General features: G+C 46.8%; 1 protein-coding gene across 3 annotated transcripts; it reads left to right on the top strand.

Moving 5' to 3' along the window:
• The first annotated feature begins 1,992 nt into the window (after positions 1-1,992).
• Positions 1,993-21,706, top strand: PTP4A2 (protein tyrosine phosphatase 4A2). 3 transcript variants are annotated; one of them, XM_082329331.1, is made up of 6 exons: positions 1,993-2,237; positions 10,456-11,133; positions 12,738-12,830; positions 17,858-17,988; positions 20,025-20,099; positions 21,271-21,706. In XM_082329331.1, the coding sequence occupies exons 2-6, from the start codon at positions 11,038-11,040 to the stop codon at positions 21,377-21,379; spliced, it is 504 nt and encodes a 167-aa protein (XP_082185457.1). In that variant the 5' UTR covers positions 1,993-2,237; positions 10,456-11,037; the 3' UTR covers positions 21,380-21,706. The 3 variants fall into 3 exon arrangements, with proteins under 3 accessions (XP_082185457.1, XP_082185458.1, XP_082185459.1); XM_082329332.1 differs by lacking the exon at positions 1,993-2,237 and adding an exon at positions 7,190-7,214; XM_082329333.1 differs by lacking the exon at positions 1,993-2,237 and having other exon boundaries at positions 10,929-10,971; positions 11,051-11,133.
• The last annotated feature ends 1,005 nt before the right edge of the window (positions 21,707-22,711 follow it).

Raw genomic sequence — 22,711 nt, 5'->3', positions numbered from 1 at the left:
TTAAACATTTGCCTTTCCCGGGAGGCCGGAGCAGCCCCGTGCGATCCCCGCCACCGTCCCGCGGAGCCGAGCTTTGGGGGGAAGCAAACGTCAGCCCGCGCGTGGGGGGAACCTCGCCGGTGCGGCACAGCCCAGCCACGGGTTTCTCCGTGCCGGCTCCGCGTGGCGTTTCACGGCCCGGTCTAGGAGCCGCGTTACGCCAGCGCTGTCGCTCCCGGGGCCGTTAAACCGGTGTCGGGAGGGGACGTGGCGGGGCTCGGGGCCGTCACCGTGGGTCACTCGACGCCACGGGGCCGGGCTGAGCTCCGGCGGGCCAGGATCCGGCTCCCACCAAACCCTTTGGAGTCCCCGGAGGAGGGAACCGGATTAACGGGTCACTCATTTATGTCGGTATCCCCGTGCGGGGAACCGGGGAGCCCCGGCCGTGTGCTGCCCTTCCCGGGGACCCGCTCCCTCCGCGGTCTCCCGGGGGTGCCGGGGCGGCGGGCAGGGCCCGGGCCCGCTCCGGTCCCGGCAGGGGAGGCGGAAGCCGTGGGAACGGGCGGGCGGGCCGAACCACTGAGCAGACCGGGGGGGGGGGGGCACACACACACGGGACGCGGGTTGTACCACTGCTGCTGGGGGGGGGGGGGGTGTGTGTGTGTGTGCTGGCGTGGAAGGGCCAGCGTGCACGTGCGGGCGGCGGGCCGGTCCAAGTGCGGCGGGGCGGCGGGGGGGGCCGGGGTGTACCGAGGGATCGTAAGGGATCTGGATGCTGGGATCGAGCGTAGCCTGCCCAAGTTCGCAGGTGACACCAAGCTGAGGGGGGAGGTGGACACTCGGGAAGGGAGAGCCGCCCTGCGGGGAGATCTGGATAGGCTGGAGGAGTGGGCTAACGTGAATCTTGGGAAGTTTAACAAGGACAAGTGTAGGGTCTTGCACCTGGGAAAACATCATCCAGGAGTGCAGCACGGACTGGGATCCGCCTGGCTGGAGAGCAGCTCCGTGGAAAGGGACCTGGGGGCAGGAAGCTCAATACGAGGGAACGGTGTGCTGCTGCGGCCAGGGCGGCCAGCGGGAGGCCGGGTTGCATCGATAAGGGGCATCGCCAGCAGGGATGAAGAAGCCGTTATCCCACTCTGGCTATTCCACCTGGAATCCTGTGTGCAGTTCTGGTCCCCGCTGTGCAATAGAGCTGCGGACGGGCTGGAGGGGCCCAGAGGAGGGCCACCAAGGGGATGCCGGCTCTGGGCAGCCTGCCGTGCGGGGACAGGCTGAGAGAGGCTTGTTCAGCCTTGAGAAAAGGAGGCTTAGCGGTGATCTGGTCACCAGGTACCGGTACTTAAAGGGTGGTTACGAAGGAGATGGAGACTCCCTTCTTACAAGGAGCCGGATGGTGAGGACAAGGGGTAACGGGTACGAGTTATCGCCGGGGGGATTCCGGCGGGACACGGGAGATGAGAACGGTCACCCAGCGGAAGGCTCCCGCCGGGAAGGGGCTGACTCCGCTGCACCGGGCACGTTTAAGGCTCGGCGGGGCAGGGTGCTGGGCCGAGGCCGCGATCCTTGGGGTCCCTTCCGAGCCGGGGTTCCGCGGTTCTGTGGCTGATTCCGTGGGGGGCAGCGGGGGCCGCGGCAGCGGGGGCCGCCCCCGGCTCCGGGCCGCGCTCGCCGCCCCCGGGCCCTCCGGCCGCGCCGGGCAGGGCCATACCAATGCCCAAGATGGGGGGGGGAGCGGGCTGTACCGATGGCGCCTCACTCGCGGGAGGGGGTGTGGAGAGGGCCCGTTCCCACAGCAGCGGGGTGGAGGGAGGCGGGGAGGGGGAGCCGGCCGTTCGCACGGAGCGAGGCCCTTCCCCGGCGCCGCTTGTGGCGCGGCGGCGTGCCCGGAGCACCCCCGCGGCGGCGGGTGGAGCGCTCCCGGTACGGACCGTACCAACGCCGGCTGCGGGGGTGAGGCGGGCGGCGCCAATCAGCGGCGGGTTGGGCCGTACCACGGGGGCGCGGGCGGGGGAGGGAGCGGCCTGTGCGCGAGGAGCCGTCTGGCGGCGCGCGGGCTCTCGGGTCTCTCGGCGCGGCCGGGCCGGACCGGGTCGAGCTCAGCCCCCGCCCCGTCACGGGCCCCGCCGGGCCGGGCCGGGCCCGACGCCGCCGCCGCGCCCCCTCCCGCTCCTTCCCGTCCCTTTACCGTCCCCCGGCCCGGTGCGTGGGAGGCGCCGGGCCCGCTCGGAAGAACGCCGACGCGCTCAATGCCCAGGGTGAGCGGGCGGCGGTGGGGAGCAGCTGGGGGGCTGCGGGTGAGGAGGGACCGCGGGACGCCGGAGCCCCCGAGCCGGGCGGCGGGGGGCGGGCAGTGGCTCCTGTGGGGGCCCCCCGGCTCCTTGAGAGGTTTTGAGGGGATCCCTGGGCCTGCGGGGCTGGTCCGGGGGGGCCCTCCCTGGCCTGGGGAGTCTCCTTTGGCCCCTGAGGCTGATTTGGAGGCGTCTTTTGTGCTCTGGGGGTCCCGCCTGGTCTGCGGGTCTGGTTTGGGGGGGGTCCTTGCTGGGCTAGGAGGCTCTCTGTGGTCCGAGGGGCCGGTCCGGGGGGGTCCTTCCTGCCCTGGGGGGATTTCCTGACCTGTGGGCCTTGTCTGGGGAATCCTTCGGGCCCTGGGGGCTCCCTTGGCCTGAGGAGCAGGCTTAGGGGTGGCTCTCTGGCCTCTGGGGTCCCTGCTGTATTTGGGGGCTGGTTTTGGGGGGTCTACCCTGCCTGTGGGGTTGGACTGATAAGAGGGACCCCCATGGCAGGTAAAGCTGGTTTTGGGCTAGTAGCCCTTGCCTGCAGCATTGGGCTGCTTTGTGGGGTGCCCCTTCCACCTGTGAGGCTGCTTTGGAGGGTCCTCCCCTCACCGGTGGGATGGGGTTGACTTACAACACCCACCTCCCGGCTCTGCAGGGCAGGTTTGTGTGGGTCCCCCCTCCGCCGTGGGGCTGGGAGGAGTGGACCCCAAAGGGATGGGTCAGGGGAGGGAGCCTGCCTTGGACCTGGGCTTGGGGGGGCGTTCAAGGGGGGAGCTCATTGCCTGTAGGATCGCAACAACGGGGAGGTAAGGAGACCGCAAAGGGGTTGGCGTGGGTGGTTGGGGGGGGTCTTGCTTCTGCCTGGTGTGGGGGCATTTGGAGGGGTTTGTTTGAGAGGAGGGGTTGTTACTTATTCCTCTGTGTGTGTACGGATGGGGGAAGAGTTTGAGGAAGGATGGGAGGGTTGTTTCGGGGGCAGGGGGCCTGCCTTGTGTTAGCCCTGGAGATGGTCTGTAAAGGATAAAGAATTTTTCTGGGATCTGGGCTGGAAAATGGAGGGGGAAGGCTGGGAGCAATGTTGGGGGGGGATCTTTCTCGGGCTGGCGGGGGCACGTGGAGCTGGGAAGGAAGGGTGTCCAGGATGTGGCGGTTTTCCTGGGGTTTGAGCGGGGGCAGGGATGTGAATGCCGAGGCTGGTTTGTGTAGATAGAGGGCTGCCCTGTGGGATTTGGAGCTGCCTGGGCTGGAAGGGGGGAGTTGATGAAGCCTGGCCAGGGCAGCGGCTGAAGAAAGTACTGGTGTTGCTGAGGGTGCTAAGAGTGACCCGCAGGAGGGCCTGAGACAGGGAGTGGTGTACTGGCTGTGGTTCGCTGCCTGGGGCATGCTTTACTGGGGGAGGAACCCTGGGTTTTGGGAGCTGGAGGTTTGGGGTTTGGAGCGCAGGCGAGGTTGCAGGTTGGGAGGTGTTACGGTACGGGGACGGTCGTAGAAGTGGCCTCCACTCAGTTGTGGTGACGGTTCCTCGTGGTTCCTCGGTGTGATTAGTCACGATCTGCTTTTTCTCTTGGGGCAGCTGTGTGCTTGTTGGTTTCGGTGTGAGGAGGAGTAAGGCAGAAAGTTGGCTTTTAAAGGCTACTGTATAAATGGAAACTCGCTTCAAAACTCCCCAAATGAACCAGTCGGGTTCTGACTCAGAACTGCAGTTAGTATTTAAAGAAGAAAAAAGATAAAACCCAGCACTAGCAGCAGCCAGAAAACTCTATCTCCTTATGACTCAACATGTAGAAATACTTAGATTTAATGAACTCAACTGTTGGAAAGAAAAGATCGGTTGGAGTTAAGGTAGGAGTAAGGATCTGCACATGCACGGATGCACAGCCAGGAATGTCAGCCTTCTTACATAGGGTCTAGTTGTGATGTTTTTACGTACATCTCTCATAAACATAGGTGATTGACTTTGGGTTTAATTACCTGCAAATATCCATCATTCTCTTCCACACAGCAGTACTCAAACGTCCTTCCTCTATCAGAGCGGAGCTGAACTGTGATCGCAGTAGCCGGTTTCCTCCCGCTGGACTTTGCCCCGTGGTGGAATGCCGTCTTGGTTAACTGTTGTGAGGCCTGGGAGGAGAGCGCTGATGTGCGGCCCTGGGGAGAGCCGGGCGATACAAGGCTCATGGAAAGGCATGTTTCTGGCCTTGCTTTAAGGAGGACGATCCACAGCTGAAAACATAGCTCTTGAGATACCGTAGTGCAAGCAGATAATTTTTGTAAATGGTGTAGGTTGTGTATTTTGATAGTATCTTTGGAGGAGCAAACGTGTTGTCAGTGATGTACCATTACTGAACGAGCAGAGAGGAGCTCTGTGTTGTCTGTTGTGTTTGGATTAGTTTGACAGCTGCTTTGCCTGTTAGAGAGCTGGAGATTTAAAACAGCTCTGTCTAAACATTGAAAAATAGACCTAATGGGCTGAGAATTGGGGCTAGAAGTTATTTTTTTTAATGCGTATGAATTGCAGTGCTGGATCAGCTGGCACCTATTTAGGCCGGTATCTGGCTGATGCGTATCGTAGGAGAGTATAAAATACCTTTCTAGTGGCTGTGGACTTCGGTATCATCTCGTGGCTCATTTTGCTAATTGTGAAGGGGTAAAGGAGTCTTAGATCTCTTGATCCTTTTTTCTGCGTTCCTGTCTCTATTCAGGTCACTGTTACGTGTACCTTTTTGTTACCCCTTGTTTCTCTCTGTTCTGTACTGAGAAGTTAAATTCTTTTTGGTCTCTTACACTGAAAGTCTAGCTCTGCTCAAAATAATGGACTGTGGATTTTAACAATTGAGACTTTGTGGATGTGCAGTGAAATTTATCAGTAAGCTTCAGTTTCGGTTGTCAGACTGAATTTAACTGCCACAGGAGCATGGAAATGGAGCCAACTCTCCACTAAGTCATTTTTCCGGCAGAGCTACACAGCAAATCCAAGTAAGTGAGATGAGTAAGATGCAAGTAATTCAACTCTGTAACTTCATAGAATAATATCCCTGTTGCTGTGTGATTTGAAATTGCTTTTTAAGTCCTGCTTGACTTGTTAATGGTTTTGGGGGGTTTTCTTTTTTTGATACTTCATCTTAAAGTGTGAGACTATTTGGTCTGAGTTGTTGGGGAAGCTGATGATCTAGCGGGACTCTGTTTTCAAAAACCAACAGTTGATATAGCTTAGACAACTCAGCATTCTGACTTTTAGGAATGAGCTGTTGGTATCGCAGACTCATGAACTCTCATCTAAAGTAACTTTTAATTTCACTTAAGTGTAATTCTGTACCTTAAACAGGATAATAGCTTAAATTTCTTTTTCTTAGCAGGGCCTTTTGGTTTTGACTTCAAACACTTTTAATAACTTTAAACTTTTGGGGCATGGTATGTAAATAACATTCAAATGTGTCCTCTGAAGGGATTTTAAAAACTAGATGGTGGGTGGGGAAGGCGTCGAAAAAATCCTGTGTCAGAACAGCATTTTTAACTACGAAGCAGGTTCTGTTTCACAGGAAAGAAAAGATGTGAAGCATAAAGCACGCATGCCTGTCAATGCTAATCGCTTCCCGCTGCCGAGCTCGCCGGGATGATGATCTCTGTGCATCGATGCCTGTGTTGGATGCAGTGGTTTGACCTCACCCAAATTTGGGGACAGCAGCTAAACTTTTTTAGCGTAGTACTCAACGTTGAGTTTTGCTGCAGGATTCTTCTCTCGCTGAGTCGTCTTGCATGATATATTTGACAGTTCTTACTGTTTCCTGATGTGTCACTTTTAAGTTGAGGCTTCTTTAATCTGGACGACTTTTTTTTTTTTCTTTCTCTCCTTGCTAAGGCAGATCTCTATCTGCTGCCGTGGGTTTTATGGCCTAGGACTGGCTTAGTGCAAAAGGAAACGAGTGAGTCACCCGCAGAAGTTGTCAGCAGGCTGGGAGGGAGCTCCGCGGCGGGGGTGGATAGGGTGGAACAGTAAAATTTTTGACCTCACCCCTCTCTAGGCACGTGTCGTTCTGAGCAAGCTTCCTTCAGAGAGCGTTCAAGAATTTTTTCCAAGAATGTTAGTTCCAGAGTTTCTTTTCTCTGTATACTAGGAGAGTATATTTTAGAAAAGTTGGTTGCTTCGCTTCTCGCTAATGTGTCATTCCACTGTTTTAGGGCTAATTTGGGGTGAATTTTTTCACTTGGAAATCGCCTTGTGCTCCGGATGAAACAGGACGTGTTGACAGCGTATGGACAGAACGCGGGTCGCTTAGCGGGGCAGTGCAGGAAGGGGAGGTGAAACGTGACGTATGCGGAGGGTCGGGAAAAGCCCGGCTGGGCTGCAGCGTCAGATCGGGATGGCAGTTTTTATAGGATCAAGTTGTGTGCCGGCAGCGTGCTGTGGTGCTGACTTCGCCTGTCTCAGTGCAAACAACACGAATGAGGTTTTATAGAAGAGGAGAAAAAAAGAGGAAAAATTCAACAGCTCATGACCTGACTTCGTTAACGTCAAATGTGGATTCCCGCTTACAGGAATAAAATTAGTTGAGATGGTTTCAAAATACTGGTCTTCAAAACACTGCGGTATTCTTTTAGTACTGACTGACAAATTAGCGGGCTTTGCTGTGCATCCTGTGCGCTGGGTTATTTTGAAAGGTGATCCAAGTGACCTTTCCAAAGGTATCCGTGTTTTGCAATCTCTGGAAGCTGCAGCTGTTGCAGGCTGTTTCGCTGTCTCCGTGTAGCGAAGGCAGCACTTTTACCGGCGTGTTTTGAAGGAGATGGTGGAACTAGGAATTCCTTACGATATTATTACTTGTTTTTCATTAGACCTGTCTCCCTGAACTCGTGTAAGCTCAATACAGAAGAGCAAGTGACTTGCCCTATTGAAGCGTCTAATTTAAGAGTCAATGCAATGACAGACGAGGCGGCCACTGGAGGTGAACGCTGTAGGTGTGTCGGATTTTTACTTAAAGCAATCTCAAGTGAAGTTTCCGTCAAGTCAGGAATTCATTTAACTGTTCCCTCTTAGTTAATCACCCCGATTTATTTATGCTAGTTAATACCACTGCGCCTTGCTTATGTTTTAAGCGTATTCTTGCACGTTCGTGGTATTTTAAAAGACGTTCTTCTCAAATCGGCCTCATTAAGCTTTATCAAGGCGTGTACGGCTGTGCGAGCGTGAGAGCTGTTAGTTATAGCTTAAATTAGTCCTGTCTGTAGGTGCAGAGACTGTCACAGCTCACTAAACTTAGTTGTCCAGATAGGCATCTTGATTAATGATTATTCCCTGCTAATTAAGTTAAACAACATCAGGAGCTGACTCCCAAGCATATCTAGTTCTTCTCAGATGCGTGAGAGGCTATTGCTTGGCTTGTTTGTGCCGCTGTCTCTGCTTTTTCTCCTCCTCTGGTTCCTGATGGAGCTGTTGCACCTCATCCCGAGCGTTGACGTGTTGGATACTTCTGCTCCCTTTCTGAGGCCAGCCACATAAAACATGTAGTAACTTTTTGGTTTCTCTCCATGTGCTATCTCACTTTCTAAGTATAAAAAGTTGAAGGTTAATTGGCTGAAAAATTACTTCTTGTTTTATGTTGTGCATAGACCTGGTTACTATTTACTGTTGTCAGTTTGATAGAGCTCAGTTCTCTTGGGATTTTGAAGTGCAAATTTGCTTGCTAACACAGGGAGGAAGAAATTTTAAAGTATTTACTTGGGGAGATCAGAAGTTGTAGACAATAGGGTTTTTCCTGTTTTTCATTTTCTTAATTAGAAGCTTGGTTTTTCTTTTTAAACTGTAGCGTAACAGCAGTTGAAAGTCATGGGGGGAAGGGATATACGTGTCAACCAAACTGTTTTAAAAATAGGGTTATGTGCTACATGAACTTCTTATCCTTCTGGAAATCATTTTTCAGACTTAAATACAGTGCTTTACATTTTTAATCACTCCTTAGCTATTAGCTAATTAAATGCTTCAGTAATATTCCTTTGGGGAAGGTGAGATGGTGTCGTTCCTGTTCTGCAGATGAGTTGAGCTACTGAGAGTGGCTTGGCCAAGGTCAGAGCACGAGCAGCTGCAGATCTGAGGGTAGGACTTGAGTTGGTGACTCCCCCCGCCATACTTAATTTACTGGAACATGTCATCTCCATGTGTCCTTTCCTAATGACTTGGTAAATAGTTTTTACAAAAGACCTTTAAAATAATTGGGTTGAAATTCCCTCTTTGATTTGCTTGAGGGAGGAGAAGTGTAACCATAATGACCTGGTTTGATACAACTCACAGCGCAAATAGCGCTGGATGAGGCTCTTCCAACCAAATTATTGGTGCTGAAAAGAAAAATGTTTAAAGGATTTGTTTAAATATGACACGATGGCTGTTCCCCTCACGACAGTGTACTTTGTAATGCTGTAAGCCTCTGGTACTCAGGATCCAAGTATTGATCTCCTATGCCAAGATCTGTTGACCACTGTTTTTATTTAAATGACCTTGTTAGGTCCTAAAAAGTTAGTTTTGAAACTGTTCCTGTGATGTAAATCTGCAGATCACTTTCCAGGACATGTCGGGTGACTGGAGCGTGTGTTCAGATGGGGGAAAAACAGGCCGGTATTTGCCTGAAAACAGACTTTCTTGCATCAGGTTTTACAGGTGTTGGACACGTGTGGATGCTGTAACTTCAGTCGTTCTGTTCCCGGCGCATCATAGCCATAGCAGACTGCAACGCTTTCTAACAAAGCCGTTGCTTTGAGATTCGGTAGTATATATGAGAGAGTTGTGACAAATGTGCAAGCATCGACAAGTGTAAGGACTTGAGGATGATGTGTTTAGATGGGACTCTTCCATCTGGGGTGAGACTTAATCCTGTAGTCATTATGCTGATAAAATATTCCAGGATTCATTTTTGAAATTTGTATTTCAGTCACTCAGAGGAAGAACTGCGTTAAGGTCGGGGGAGGTTATTGAAAACATCTTTGTTCTTGCCGCTGGCAACCTAATTAATGCGTTTTTTTGGCATTGAAAGCTGTTCTTCAAGGAAATAATTGCTGTTCTTTGGGTGATTTTTGACTTCATGTCAGTGAAAAAGGTAATTTTGTAGTACTTAATTTGACTGTTTTAAAGTGAGGATCTCATTAAAATGTGGAGCGCACCAGAAGTTTAGGGTGTGAACTTCCATGCATGTGTGTGTTTTTCCCTAATTGCATTCACTTGAGCGTGCCACGTTGACCTTTCCGCTTGAGTTGCAGGTTTGTGACTTCTGTCTGCTGGTTTGGATTTTAGTCAACTGATTTAAAACTTCTTCCTTAAGAAAGAAGTGTCAGCAGTGATTCTTTGGCTGCACGCTTTTTAAACACAGTGGAAAGCCATGTTACTTACGTAGTATTTCAGCCTTAAATGAATTGAGCTAGTTTAGGTTAGCTCCATTTTCATCCCCCTGAACTTCATGGTAGAATTCATTTTCCATCTTTTATTGTTGCTGCTAAAAGATCTGTATTTTGAATCCTGTGTATTAGGACTGGAAGCTGCCGCTGTCTTAATGCCCTAGTCTGTAAACACAGATAAGACTGAGAATAACTAAAAGTTATTACTGCTAAATCACCATTTGGTTGCTTTTGAAATAACTGATTTCTGGAGGATACCTCCCTGCTACTGATGGGAGTTCGGCGATACAACTACGTTGGTGAAACTTAGCTGCTAGCAAAAGCTCAAATACACGGCAGTTATACTCTTATTTCTGCTTGTACTGCTTATTTTGTTCAGAAAATTAAGCCATGCCAACAATATTTTTTACGTATCTGGGCTGAAGCCAAACAGGTATGACTGTACCAACAGACACTTTCAAGCGTGTATTGGGCTTTGTGCTGTTTTCTCCTCTTTTGGGGCACCTGGTTGGGAGGGAGGAGCCGTGGAGAGCACAGAAAGGTTTCCTTGTTCTCTGTTCCGGTGCCTGGCTGCCAGGAACAGCAGTTACAAGAAGTCCCGTGTCTCTGGGCTCCAGCGTACTCGGTGCCGAGAGAATATTCGGGATTACAACTATCGGGACTCCAGTAAAGACTGATTTTTATTTTTGCCCTTTTTTTTTTTTCTTAAACATAGTCTTATCTAGTCTAATTTGGGTTTCTCTGGGAGGGTCAACATTTGGTGTTTCTGGAAGTAGAAGCAACAATTCGTCTTACGTGATATTTTTCTTCTCTTTAGGTGTTCTGTTGGAATATACGTCGTACATTTATGGCGATTCTGAGTGTGAGGGCAGACTTCTGCCAGGCCCAGCACAGCATCCTGGCTGACAAGTGAGCTGAGCGCAGGGGGTTCTACGTGCCATAATTACTTTGCCTTGAAGACTCCGGACACAGCAAACACACTCAAATATATGGGATATCTTCTGCACATTGGAAGCATATTCCTTTTACTGACTCTAGCAAAACTAAGCATCAAGAAAACAAAGTGGAGAGAAAATCTGCCCTTACTTTTTTGCCTCACCAGTGCCTAAATGTAGAACAGGCTGCCTAGTCTTACATCTAGTCAGAATTTTTGGAGTCTGAAGGATACCACCTGCAGTAATTGAGGCCGAAGTTGAATTCAAGTGGATTCTGAAGCAAACCTGCTTTTCTAGAAGCGAATTCTTTAAGGAACAAACACGTCAAAGCAAGCTCTGATCAATCCCAGGCGTTTTAGTGGTCTTTTTAATGTTTTCTGCTGTGAAACGTTTCCAAGGTTATTGATTTTTTTTTTTTTTTTTTAATTTTATTTTTTGGCCCCTTACACATTTTGTTTGCCATTATGAACCGTCCAGCCCCCGTGGAAATTACTTACGAGAATATGCGTTTCCTGATCACTCACAACCCAACCAATGCAACCCTCAGCAAGTTCATAGAGGTAAGGCAGTCAAATAAAGTCTCGTCCTTTCCTGATACGCTCATCGTTTCTGTAGAAGTACTGAACAGTCATTCTTCACACCTGTTGCTCAATGCGTTGGCTGTATGTTACATCTTCCTTGAAACGGAAGGTGTTTTTATCTTTAATATATTGTTCACGTTCGCTTGACAGCATGAGAAGAGAGCCCACCGATTACTTTTTCCAAAGTCCTGCATTTCTTTAATTGTGAGAGGCTGGATCAGCTCCCATTTTAGAATGCAAACACACACCCTTGCCATCGTTCTTGTCCCGGTTTCTGAAGGACTGCATGTTCTGCTATTCCAAACGTTATTTTTTCATTAAATAACGCAGTGCTTCTAATAAGTCGATCTATTGCTCATCTTTTGGCTTTTAGAGAAGTAGTTAACAGAATTGTAACTGGTTGCTGACCTTTTTCTCCCTTAGAGTAGGATTAAGTGCGATACTTAAACTGATGTTTTAGTTTACCGGATGTGTTCTCAAACTGCCCTGCCAATCCCAGAATTGTCAGAGATCTCAGGCGCCAGAATTTATCCATGAAAAATGACATCTGCCTGGCTCGACCTGTGGGAAGAGTCAGTTACGCTGGGCAGTGGATCACACCATTACTGACACAGTAAGATCTTAAATGCGGCAAAATTTAATATTTACTTTTCTGAAAAAGTAACAGATGGTATCATCAGAGAAGTAGTAGTACAGTGTATTTCTGCATTCTAGTTTGCTCTAAACCTGCCGTATCTTTGTGCCCTTATATCTAGAGGACGTCTATCTTGTGCCTGCAGGTCTTTTTCATTCCAAAGAGATCCTGTCATCCGATACTGACGTCTGACTGTGGCGATTAACAGACTTCCATCATTTAGCAGTGTGCTCTTCACCATGAGTCTGCTCAGATATTAGTGGTTAATTTTGTCTGAAAGCCACATTCTTTTGGTCTTTATATAGATATATATTTTTTCCCCCATTATTGTGGATTGCCTTCCTCTTTCAGGAGTCTTGACTCTGGAATAGATATTACTGCTAATTGTTAGAAGTTAGTGATTCATTCCAAACACGAGAGGAAATTCTGCTTGCTGTATGAACCTTCAAAGTGAACTGGAACAGCTTTTGTTTGATCTTCTGATTATTTATCTAGCACAATGTGCTACTTATAGTGCATTACAAGGAAGCTAGAGTATGGTGGTGTGTGTGTTCTGTTCCTCCCTGCCTCAAAATGTCAACACTGGCTGAAGCAAACAGTTCCAGGCTTCTATTTAAAGAGAAGAAGAAGCTGCATGGAGAATATAAGCAGCTATTTTAATTTTGCTTTTCTGTATGCAGTTTTTTCCACCCTGGCATTTCTCTAGAGATGAAGAACTCGGAGGTATTTCATACTTATTCCTGTCACTTGTAACCCTTGTCCTAATGTAGGCCATAACCCCCCCCTTTCTGAGCTGGCCCTTGCTCCTTCCTTGTGTAGTCACCTTGAAGCTCTGCAACAGTTGCGGTACCGCTGACTCTGTGTAAAATGTTTAGTTTTGTAGCTGATGAGAAAGTTCTTGAATTCTTCACTCTGTCAGTGTGCTCACGTGTTTTCCTTTTTCTTAAAGGAGCTGAAGAAGTACGGAGTGACAACCTTGGTGCGAGTTTGTGATGCCACTTATGATCAAGCTCCTATCGAGAAAGAAGGAATCCAGGTTCTAGTGAGTTGCCTTTAAAACTGTCTAAAAATGAAAAATCACTTGTCTAGAAGTGGTGGGGATGGCCTTCAAAGCTTTGGGCAAGAGCTTGTGACTGTTTGAGATGGCCAAAAGCAATGTGATCCCCTGCATCAGCTAAAGCTGGTTTTGAGAAACTCACTCTACTTTTGTGAAGGGTACTTGCTGATTCATTACTATCACCTGAGCGCTTAGAAACATCTGTTCCTGGATGTCTGGACTCGTGGAGATATTTTAGTTGCCTTTTAGTGCCTAGGTTGATACTAATCCAATGTTCAGCCTTGTGGTTCATACAGCTTGGTTTGGTCCTTTTCTCTAGATACAGCACTTCTTGGCTTTACCTTCTCGGGATGCAGATAAAACTCCCTCCTCTCGCTCGTTCAAAAAGTGCCACTTTTTGAGACTGTAGCTGACAGGTTGATGCAGGTTTCCATGGACTGGCTGTAGCAGGATATCGATCGATAGCCTCGTCACTGCTCACCCCTAAATGGAGCCTGGCTGCTGGTGGCTTCCCTGTTCAGCAGGTGGAATTCCTTAACTGCTACTCAGAGTTAACATTATGCAATGACTGTCTGACGCTATCGTCTAGTATTGCTTGGTGTTTTAGGGGAGGTTTTTTTAATAGGTGTGTGCTCATACCAAGCTTGCAGGCGGTATTTTTCCAGGCAATACTTCTGAATTATTACAGTGTGTCAGATATAATCAGTTTATTTTACTGGAGTGAGTAATACTCTGTTGGGAGGCCAGAAATTGCATCTTACCTTCTTGTTGCAGGTAGTCAGTCTTTTGTTGCCTCTTGATTTTTATGGCTCAGTCAGAGGGAAACTTGCTGCAGTTTTCCATTAGGAGAAAAACTTGTATCCTGGCATATCTGTGAAAACTCCACGTACAGGTCAGTCAGGTTGCTTGGCTCCCGGCCCTGGTAAGCATTTACTCCAGTTCCAGGCAGCCACGTGTGCCTCAGTGTTGTTGGAAAAATCAGTCACTACAGGGCTACCAGTGCTCCTAGGGCTGCGCTCTGGGATAGCATTTTTGTTCACTCTAGAGCTGCCCTGGACTTGAGCATCACAGTATTTTCGGGCACGCTGCTGTGCAACCTCTAGCTGCGATACTCCTAAGGTTGCCAGAGACTGGAAGGGTTAAACTTAGGGTGTGGAAGCCCTCAGAGCCCTGATTTAAGCTGGGGCTTAGAGTATTTCTGTGTTCCTGTGCCAGAGCACAGTTCTGAGTTCTTCCTAGCAGACTTAGGACAGTTTTGCAGGTGTCCAGCTCTGCCAGGGTGGCTGCGCTGTGAGGCCAGCTGACCTCGGCTCCTGCAGCTGTGAGCGAAATCCTCCTTCCCCAGCCCATGGCCGGGGCCTCCGGGGCAGCGCTCTGAGCTCCGGAGCCTACGCTTCTGAAATAGCTTGGGGATTTTGGTTCTCAAGAAACTTTAACAACTTGGTATTGGCTAGGTTTGAACCGAAAGCAGTTTTTTGAGGAAGCTGTTGTAAAAACTGGAAATGCTGTTTCCGCCAGCTCTGCTAAGCACCGTTCTGTTGGAGAGCCTTTCTCTCCGAGTAACGCACGCGACAGTCTTGCGTCTGTACACATTTGCCTCGGCTAACAAGCCTCTCCGCATTTGGTACGTACCAGTTCTTAGTATGCCACTGCTGCAGAAGGCAAAACAGGAGAGAGCATAAATCCACCAGGCATCTGTTAAGGGTTACAGAAAGCAGGAGGTGACAGGGAAGGTTTGCTGCTAATGTCAGCACTGATCCTGATGATCCCAGTCATGAGGTTGTCTTAGTAATTTACTGTATTGCAATAGTGCTTTGCTATTTGAGATTAAGTCACCGACGTGACCACCTCCTGTGTAGCTTTTCCTTCCTATGAATGCACGCTTTTTCAAAGCAGAGTCCTGTTGCTGTTCAGAAATGGTATTGAGTTACCATCTGGCTGAGGAAATAACACATCGCTATTTAAAGCTAATATTTGCTTGCAAAAATAACATTAAGATTAAAAACACAGCCTGAGAGAGATTAGTGTCTATTTTAAAACTGTTGAGGTCAAAAGCGTAGTGAAACCCCTGAAAATGAGAGCATTTTAGCAAAGCCTGCTCTCATGCCGCGATACGGGATCGTGTACTGGCAAGATGGGTAGAATGTGGCAGCTAGAGAGTTGCTTTGGCAGATGGCATGGTGAGAAAGCAGAGAATTAGATGTTCCATGTTCGAAGTAGTACTATTGCATGCGCATGTTTATCAACAGAGATTAAATCCAGGAGGCGGGGATGGATTTAGTTCCTGTGGGCTTCTGTAGTTCTTACAGTTACGTTCATGTGTAAGGTCTTGTAACATAGAAATGCTACATTGGAAAAACTGGTCGTTTTTTTGCTGGAAGCATTTTTTCGCTGCCTGGCACCCAAGGAGGCTGCGATAGTTTTGTTCATCTTCAGGATCTAAGATGCGTTTCATTGTTCTATCAGTCCTTCATTTACTGCCCATCCCTGGATCAGCCTTTCTTTCCACTTTGTGCCCTCTGGAGTGGCCACCACCACCCAGACGCTAGCAGGCGGTCAGGAGCGCCCGTGTTAGAGCCGGGACTTGGTTGCCATCTGATATTTACTGCATCGCCATGGCCTCTGGCATTGAAGGCGGGCAAGTTCCACGCCGGTGGCTGCGGTCCCACCCCACGCAGACGCGGGCAGTTCTGGGAGCGTTTTGCCGCTGTAACTTCAGTGCGAGTTGCGCGCGGGTTTTGAAGAAAGGGGTCTTTGTCACTTAAAGTCCTGTTACTGCTTCTCGGTCATCTCAGTTGAGCATTGCCAATCCTGCAGTCCTTGCTGACTGACAAACCCAGAGCTGTTCTGCTGAGTAAGGCTGCTCCAGATAAAGGGTAAATAAGAATAACCCTTCCTTGCCCATCATCCTTCCCAGCTCCTGCAGGCTGGCACAGAAGAGCTATATGTTCCGTTTGTGCAATCTCCGTGCATCATCCCGGTTATTAATGACTGTTTTGGTTGTGGAGCCTAGCAATTTGTTTTCTATCCTGTCCGACAGGAATTCAGAGGTGATGCTGGCAGAACTCATCATCAGGAAAATAACTGCAAAACTTTGCTGCAATTGCTCCTCTAGTTCCAGATGTATTCTCGTTCCTTGTTCTGGGCAGTGTCCCACGCAGCAGTGTGTTATCAGTGCTAATTTACTGTCGGTGGTGTACCATTCCTGGGAAGGTGATGATCTGTGGGGAAAGGATGATTGTCATTAATTCAGGCCAGCACAAGAGCTGCGTGGCCATGATGGTTAACGTGTAAGCTAGGGCAACGTAGTAACCTCCTGTATTTGGTCTGAAGGAAAGGATTTAATTTAATCCAAAGCTAGGACACGGAACTGACACGTAAATCCTGTTTTTTGCAAGGCAGTTTCAAATGAAAGCGTCTTGCAATGGGTAATGCCTCTGCTCTTGGCAGCCCATACATCTCTTCCTGGGACAGTAGATGACACTAGGCCTAAAATAATATAGCTAGCAGTGTGTAATCGAGCGGAAAATCTCATAAAAGCCTTTTATTAGAAAGAAGAAGTTTTACTTTAGGATCTTGTTTCTATAGTCTTTTATTTTGCTGTGTTGTCCCAGATAGTTTTAATTTCCCATTTGCTTTAAAAAAGTTCCCTGCACTCTTCAGACTTTGTGTATCTTTCTGTATTAATTGCATATAAAGTTATTTCAGGAGCTTAAAAGCTTTTTGGTTTTGTAGTTCTGAGACGCAGATTTCCACCTTGCAGCTTTTTAAGTGCTAACACATTTATAAGGTGCTCTTGGGCTGAGGTCTGGGCTAAGCTGTACTTGCTACTCAGGGCGTATTAGGGTAGCAGTAACTACATTTCAAAATGAAAAGCCTCGCGGATTTTTACCTTTGGTTGTACTTGTTCAGAGGTTCCGCGTGCTGCTTTCAGGCTTCAGAGAATATTACTTCATGTTAACCTGTTCTCAAGACCCTACGTGGAAGAGTTGGTTCTAGCCAAGGAGGGAAGAGGAGGCCTCCTTTCAAAGCGATTTCCCTGCCATTTGGAGAGGTGGTTGAATAATACAAAGCTCTGGCCACGAGTCTCTCTTGTAAAATGCATCGCAGTTGTGTGATGAAAAGTGCGAAGTAGCTCCTAAGTGTTCTTTTTTTCCTTGCGTCTAGGAGTGCTCTTTCTACAGCACTCCCTGTGTCTGAGAAGATTATAAAGCATGTGATGTTGTGCTTGGTCTTGAAATACGGGACATGTAGTACTCCACTTAGCACAAGTTCCAGGAGAGAGCTGTGACCTCAAGAAAACGGGAAGCTTCTCGCATGTAATTTTGATTTACAGCCATGTTGATGATACTAAATGTGGCCTAGGTAGTGTAAATGTTGGCTGCCCCTTTAATAGGCAGAAATGTAATTGTAAATGCTAGTTAGTTGGTGACTTTGCCTTTGTCTAAGCACTCTTCTTTTTTTTTTTGCTTGTGAATGTATTTTTTTGACTCAAAAATACCCAGGTAATTTTAACTGGCTTGCTCGTTGGAGGCATGGCAGCTGGAGAAGCTGATCCATTTGAGTTGTTATGAAGTACCTTCTCCTCTGTACAGAGTCTGCAGTACAAATAGTATTGTAAAAGGTTGACACAACCACAGGCAAAAGTCTACAGACTTTTGATCTTTCAAATGTTTATTCAAAATGTCTATTGATTTTTACATATTTTTAATAAAATGAGATTTCAAGGGCAGCTATTTTTCTAAAGATTCTATACTACAAAGGAGTTAGTGTAGAGTTTTATTGAAATTTTATTGAAAAGTGCATTAAATGGTTGTTAAACATTTAGTGCTGCGTTATGATATTGACTTGCAAACTTCTGTGCAACCAGAAAAATACCCACAGCACTGTTCGTGTAGTACACACGTCTTGCTGAACGGAATATTTTCCTTCTCCCGGTTACGGTTACCTTGCTGTTGATTATGGATTGAAATCCATAGAGCTGATGTCCTTTTTTTTTTTTCCCTTCAAAGGACTGGCCGTTTGATGATGGAGCACCACCCCCGAATCAGATAGTTGACGACTGGCTAAACCTGTTGAAAACCAAATTTCGTGAAGAGCCTGGATGCTGTGTCGCTGTTCACTGTGTTGCAGGGTTGGGAAGGTTAGTATTCTGCTGTCTTGGTTTTCTACTGGGCTTAAAGTTAGTGTATTTGTGCGGGAGGTAGGTCACGGACGGTGTTAAGTGAATGCCAATTTCTCTGTTTTCTCCCAAATAACACTTTAAAGCAGCATTAAGTTTGTGTCATTAAAGCAGGAGAGACTTACTGCGGCTTAAAAATCTTCAGTAATTCCATAGCTCTGATCCAAGATGAGAGGAAAAACTTGGAGAGATTGCTCAGAACGCTTGTGTCGATCACGAACGACACAAGGAGTTAGAGACGCTATTAATTTGAAAGCGTATGTCTTTCTGCTGAACAATAACCTCTCTTGTGCTTCTTGACAAATGCAGTATACATGCATAGCACAATTTCTGAGGCTGTACAGTTGTCTTTTAAAATTTCCTCCTGTTTTCAACTGGTATACTATTAAGCATGTGGTAATAAAAAAAGGCATTTAGAAAAACTGGTTCAATTACTTTTAGTCTAAAGTGGCTTCACTTTGGTGGTAGGAAGGGTTAGGCTTGTATTTCGTGCAGACTTGATGTTTCCTCACCACTCAAAATATAATTTCCTTCTTTGGGAAGAAGTTCCTTTGAAGAAGAAGTAAAAAAAAAGACTGATTTGGGAAAGCTAAATGCTACCTTCGTATTCCCAAATGTAATCTCTGAATGTTGTGTTTATCCTATGGGCTAGGAGGGAACGGAGCTCAAGTGTCAGTATTCTTACAATAACCATGGGACTGTTGCTACGCAAGGATACGAATGAGTGGGCAAGAAAGGTGGGTTGGAGAAGTCAAGTAAGCGCAGAGTTGGAGCGCATCAGGTTCTTAAATTTCCACCTCTAGAGAAGAAGAGATGGGGGAAATGAAGAGGTAGAGGGAGAAACGGCCAATATTTAAAGACACAAGAGCCAAAACCCCAAGGCAATTAACATTTGTTTATCCATTTCTGCTCTATTTTTATCTGAGGAACATCTTTAGGAAGGTGGCCACGTGTAACTCAAGTGATTTTAAACTCGTTTCTTGCATAATACCAGGCCAGAGGGTACCAGAAGCTTCCTATCCTCTGTGTGTCACACAAACTCGTGTCGTGTCTCTGGTCCTTACTGAGTGACCTTTCGGCTGTTCTCAGACTGCTTCTGGCAGAGGAAAAAGCAAGAGCTTTACAGATTTTGCTTTAATCTGGAAAACTGACTACCTGTAGTAGGGAATTGAACTTCAGCTACAGTAAAAAGAGACAGCTTTTCTTTTTTTTTCTCAGTGATTTTTGAGGTTTCAAATTGTTTCCTTTGGGAAGTGAATGATTTTGTTTACGCAGGTGCAGCCTGGCAGTGATAGTGAGAGTTGTTTCTCCTCAACTATGTTTTTGTTTAGCCATGAGTAAAAGTTGTCCAGTTGTGAGCACCTGTTTAATCCTTTACTACTCTACCCTCGGAGGTGCCTGTTGCAACTGTGTGCGTTTAGGTGTGCGTTTAGTGGGGTGAACGTCAATCCAGGAGAAAGTCAATGTGTAGTGTGATTTCGGCTTGTTTGAGAAGCCAGCTCTTTTACACTTAACCGATTTCCAAAATGTGGACCCCAAAGTAGAAGGTTTTACTCTGTTGTCCCTGGGACGCCCAGTTCCGTGTACAGCACAAAATAAAAAAAAAAAAAAAAATCTATATAAGATCTATATCGTGTACAGCTAGATCTACAGTGTCATAAGTAGCAAAATGCGTGCAAGAGGTATTACACCCTTGGTTTAGTGAAGTAGAAAATTAGGTTATAGTGAAATGAGAAAGTATAAAAATCTAGAATGATGGTTTCTTGCCCCAAACGCGAAGGAGCTATTGATTTTTATTTTTTTGTGTGTGTGTTGGAAACAGAGCTGTCTACTAAAAGAAATTTTACATTAGGTACTCGGCAGGCAAATGTCTTTCTGTAGATAATGCTTAAAACGAAAATACTTAAGCTATTTGTTTATAGATTAATTTGATGTATTTTGAGGGGTTCAATATTTTGTTTCTCCAGATCTTCCTTAAATATTGATTTCTCCTTTAGGGCTCCTGTACTGGTTGCACTTGCTCTCATTGAATGTGGAATGAAGTACGAAGATGCAGTTCAGTTTATAAGGCAGTAAGTTAAACTTCCCTGTTCTCAAGAAATATCTCCGTTTATGTTGTATTTGAACAGCATGCGTCTTCAGCGAAGTCTGTTAGATTTCTGATTTGTTTTCTAGTAGCTATATCCTGCAGTAATGGGCATGACCGACATTAATGCTGAGGCTTGTGCCCTTTCCTCTGTTTAAAGATGGGGATTAAAAGGTGATTTTATTTATTTGTTTATTTATTTATTTAAATCTGGGCTTATATATTAAGCCACTGACCTAAGACTCAAAGATTTTGAACTTGGGGAGAAAAAATGTCTAGGCTGGGGCTGTAAAAATCATGGATGAATTGGACATGGACTAATTGCTGCTAATTAAAAAAAAAAAAAAAAAAAAGAAAGAAAATTCTAGTGAGGTTGGCCCCCCAAGCAGAATTTCTACAGCAAGTAGGTGAGCACCAGCACTCCTGCAGGTGTTGTGGGTGAGTGTTATCCACCCAGGAGATGTCAGAAACCACCTGTCTGGAAAATAAGGAAACTGGTAAAGGATGAGACTGCAGAGCTCTGTTGGTTTAGTGGTAACATCAGATCTTGAAATGAAGCCCAGCAGGTAAGATGATGTTGAATGAGCTTTGCCAAAAGAGCAATTCATCCTTTTGTGGATTCCCAGGGTCTTCAGTTATCTCTGTAAACTGTATTGCTGTCAACAGATTTCCCCCCCCCCCCCCCCCCCCCCCCGAATTTTTTCCTTTCTTAAATTCCTTTTTTCTCTTCCTGGGTGTGCTACCTTATATGCCGAGAAGCTCTTTTCTGAGAACCTCTTACATATTTGTATCTGAATGTCATGGTCTTTATTTACTAACTAATGTAATAAGTAGCACATGCATCTGCAAGGAGAGGGTGACCTTGATGTTGTTCAGTGACTACTGCTGGCGATGGAAATAAACTCTCCCAATCCAAGAAAATACGCTGAAATTTGCTAATTGGATTTTGGCGGTAATATTAGCGTGTAGGTGATGAACTGCATGTGCTGGCCTGGTTTGTGCTTCCTTGCAGTGTTGATGGATACGGAACCAAGCCAAAGTGCTGTTTTGTAGATAGAGAAAGGCTTTGAAACGAGGACTAATCTGCTTTAGAATGTATATGGTGATTGAAGCGGTACTTTTTCCATTGATACTAGCCTTCATTCTCTTTGTTTTAGGAAAAGGAGGGGAGCTTTCAATTCCAAACAGCTGCTTTACCTTGAGAAATACCGACCTAAGATGCGATTACGCTTCAAAGATGCCAACGGTCACTGCTGTGTTCAATAAAAAAAAAAAAATCTCAAACGAAGGCAGAAGTTAGCATGGCTGTTTTCTGGACTCTTGGCACCTGGAAATGTGAATCTGGAATCAAACTACGTCATCAAATTAGTGGTGGAGTCAGTGCTCCTCAACCTCTGTCCTAATGGTGGTGATGATTGAAAAAAATAAAAATAAAAAAAAAAATTAAGAGAAACATTTCAGTGAAGGATTGTTTTCTCCTTAAGCTGCAGTTTGAACATCTGCAAGGAGAAAATCAGTTTCTGAACCTTCTGTATTTTTAACTTTTTAAGAAAAGAAATAAAGTAAATTTTATGTCTAAGGAAAACCAGCAGAGCATTGGCTTGCGCAGAAACTATTTTCTTGATTTGAGGAAAGCACCCCACAGTTAGGGCCTGATACATTAATTCCTATGGGACTCTCTTAAATGGAGTTGCCTTTTTTTTTAACCTTGCTGGGACCTGGCAGAGAGTCGTGAGGAGGAGCCTTTGTTGCTGTGTGGGAGCAGTCTGACAGCCTTAAGCCCAGCCTGGGCATATTCTAGACTGGGTGATGTACGTCTGCATGGTGGTCGGGCTCCGCAGGTGTGAACAACCTTCCTGGTGGGCTTTAAGAGAAGACCCACTGCCTCGTATCTTCGGTGAATCTGCTAAAGGCCTTTTCTGGTTGGTGGGAGATAGCGCTTTTAGCTGTGTGAGAGTGCGTGTGTGCACGTGTGTGTGTGATTTTGTGTGTGAGTTATTTTTTCCAAAGAATTTGGCTGAAATGTTAATTGTCCTTCGGTTGCTAGACAGAAAATCTATCCCAGCAGAAGACTGATGGTCAAAAGTGTCCTAGGTGAGGAAGGGGCGATTCAGACAAGGACTGAAGATTAATTTATCTGTCGTAAGGAGGAAGAAAAGGCTTTTTGCTGCTGACCAGCTTCTCTGCCTTGCTGAACCCAGTAAATCAGGATTTGGGGGGAGAGTCTCATTTGTACGGTATAGGAGGTGAAGATGGTACGCACACAGAAACGCGGTCGGTGAATGAATGCCTAGCGTGGGTGTTTTCCCAGACTAGCCCTCGTGTACAGTTCAGTTTAACCGCTGATTGCCTTGTTATTTTTTTAATTAGGTTCTTTTGGAGGGAGAATCTCTAGTTACACACCAACATGCCTATCATGTATTCACCATCGGCAGACCATAAATACGCTGATTTTTGGAGTGTGGACTGGTACCACGTTCTCTTTGTAGGGGCGGTGGTGTTGTCAGTGAATTAATCAAGATGAGTTGTTTTACAGCCTCTAATACGCAGTTTCAGCCAGGCTGCTTCTACCAAACACGTGTTAACTTCGTGCCCTGC

This window comes from Platalea leucorodia (assembly GCF_965183815.1).
Source record: "Platalea leucorodia genome assembly, chromosome: 18".
Lineage (NCBI taxonomy): Eukaryota > Metazoa > Chordata > Aves > Pelecaniformes > Threskiornithidae > Platalea > Platalea leucorodia.
This window is presented reverse-complemented; position numbering and strand designations above follow the sequence as displayed.

Bases quoted from the DNA above. Each gene is read 5' to 3' on its own strand.
- PTP4A2 (XM_082329333.1), top strand. From the start codon at position 10,944: ATGTTTTCTGCTGTGAAACGTTTCCAAG. The intron at 11,134-12,737 runs GTAAGGCAGTCA...TTTTTCTTAAAG, and splicing joins CCCTCAGCAAGTTCATAGAG to GAGCTGAAGAAGTACGGAGT. The intron at 20,100-21,270 runs GTAAGTTAAACT...TCTTTGTTTTAG, and splicing joins GCAGTTCAGTTTATAAGGCA to GAAAAGGAGGGGAGCTTTCA.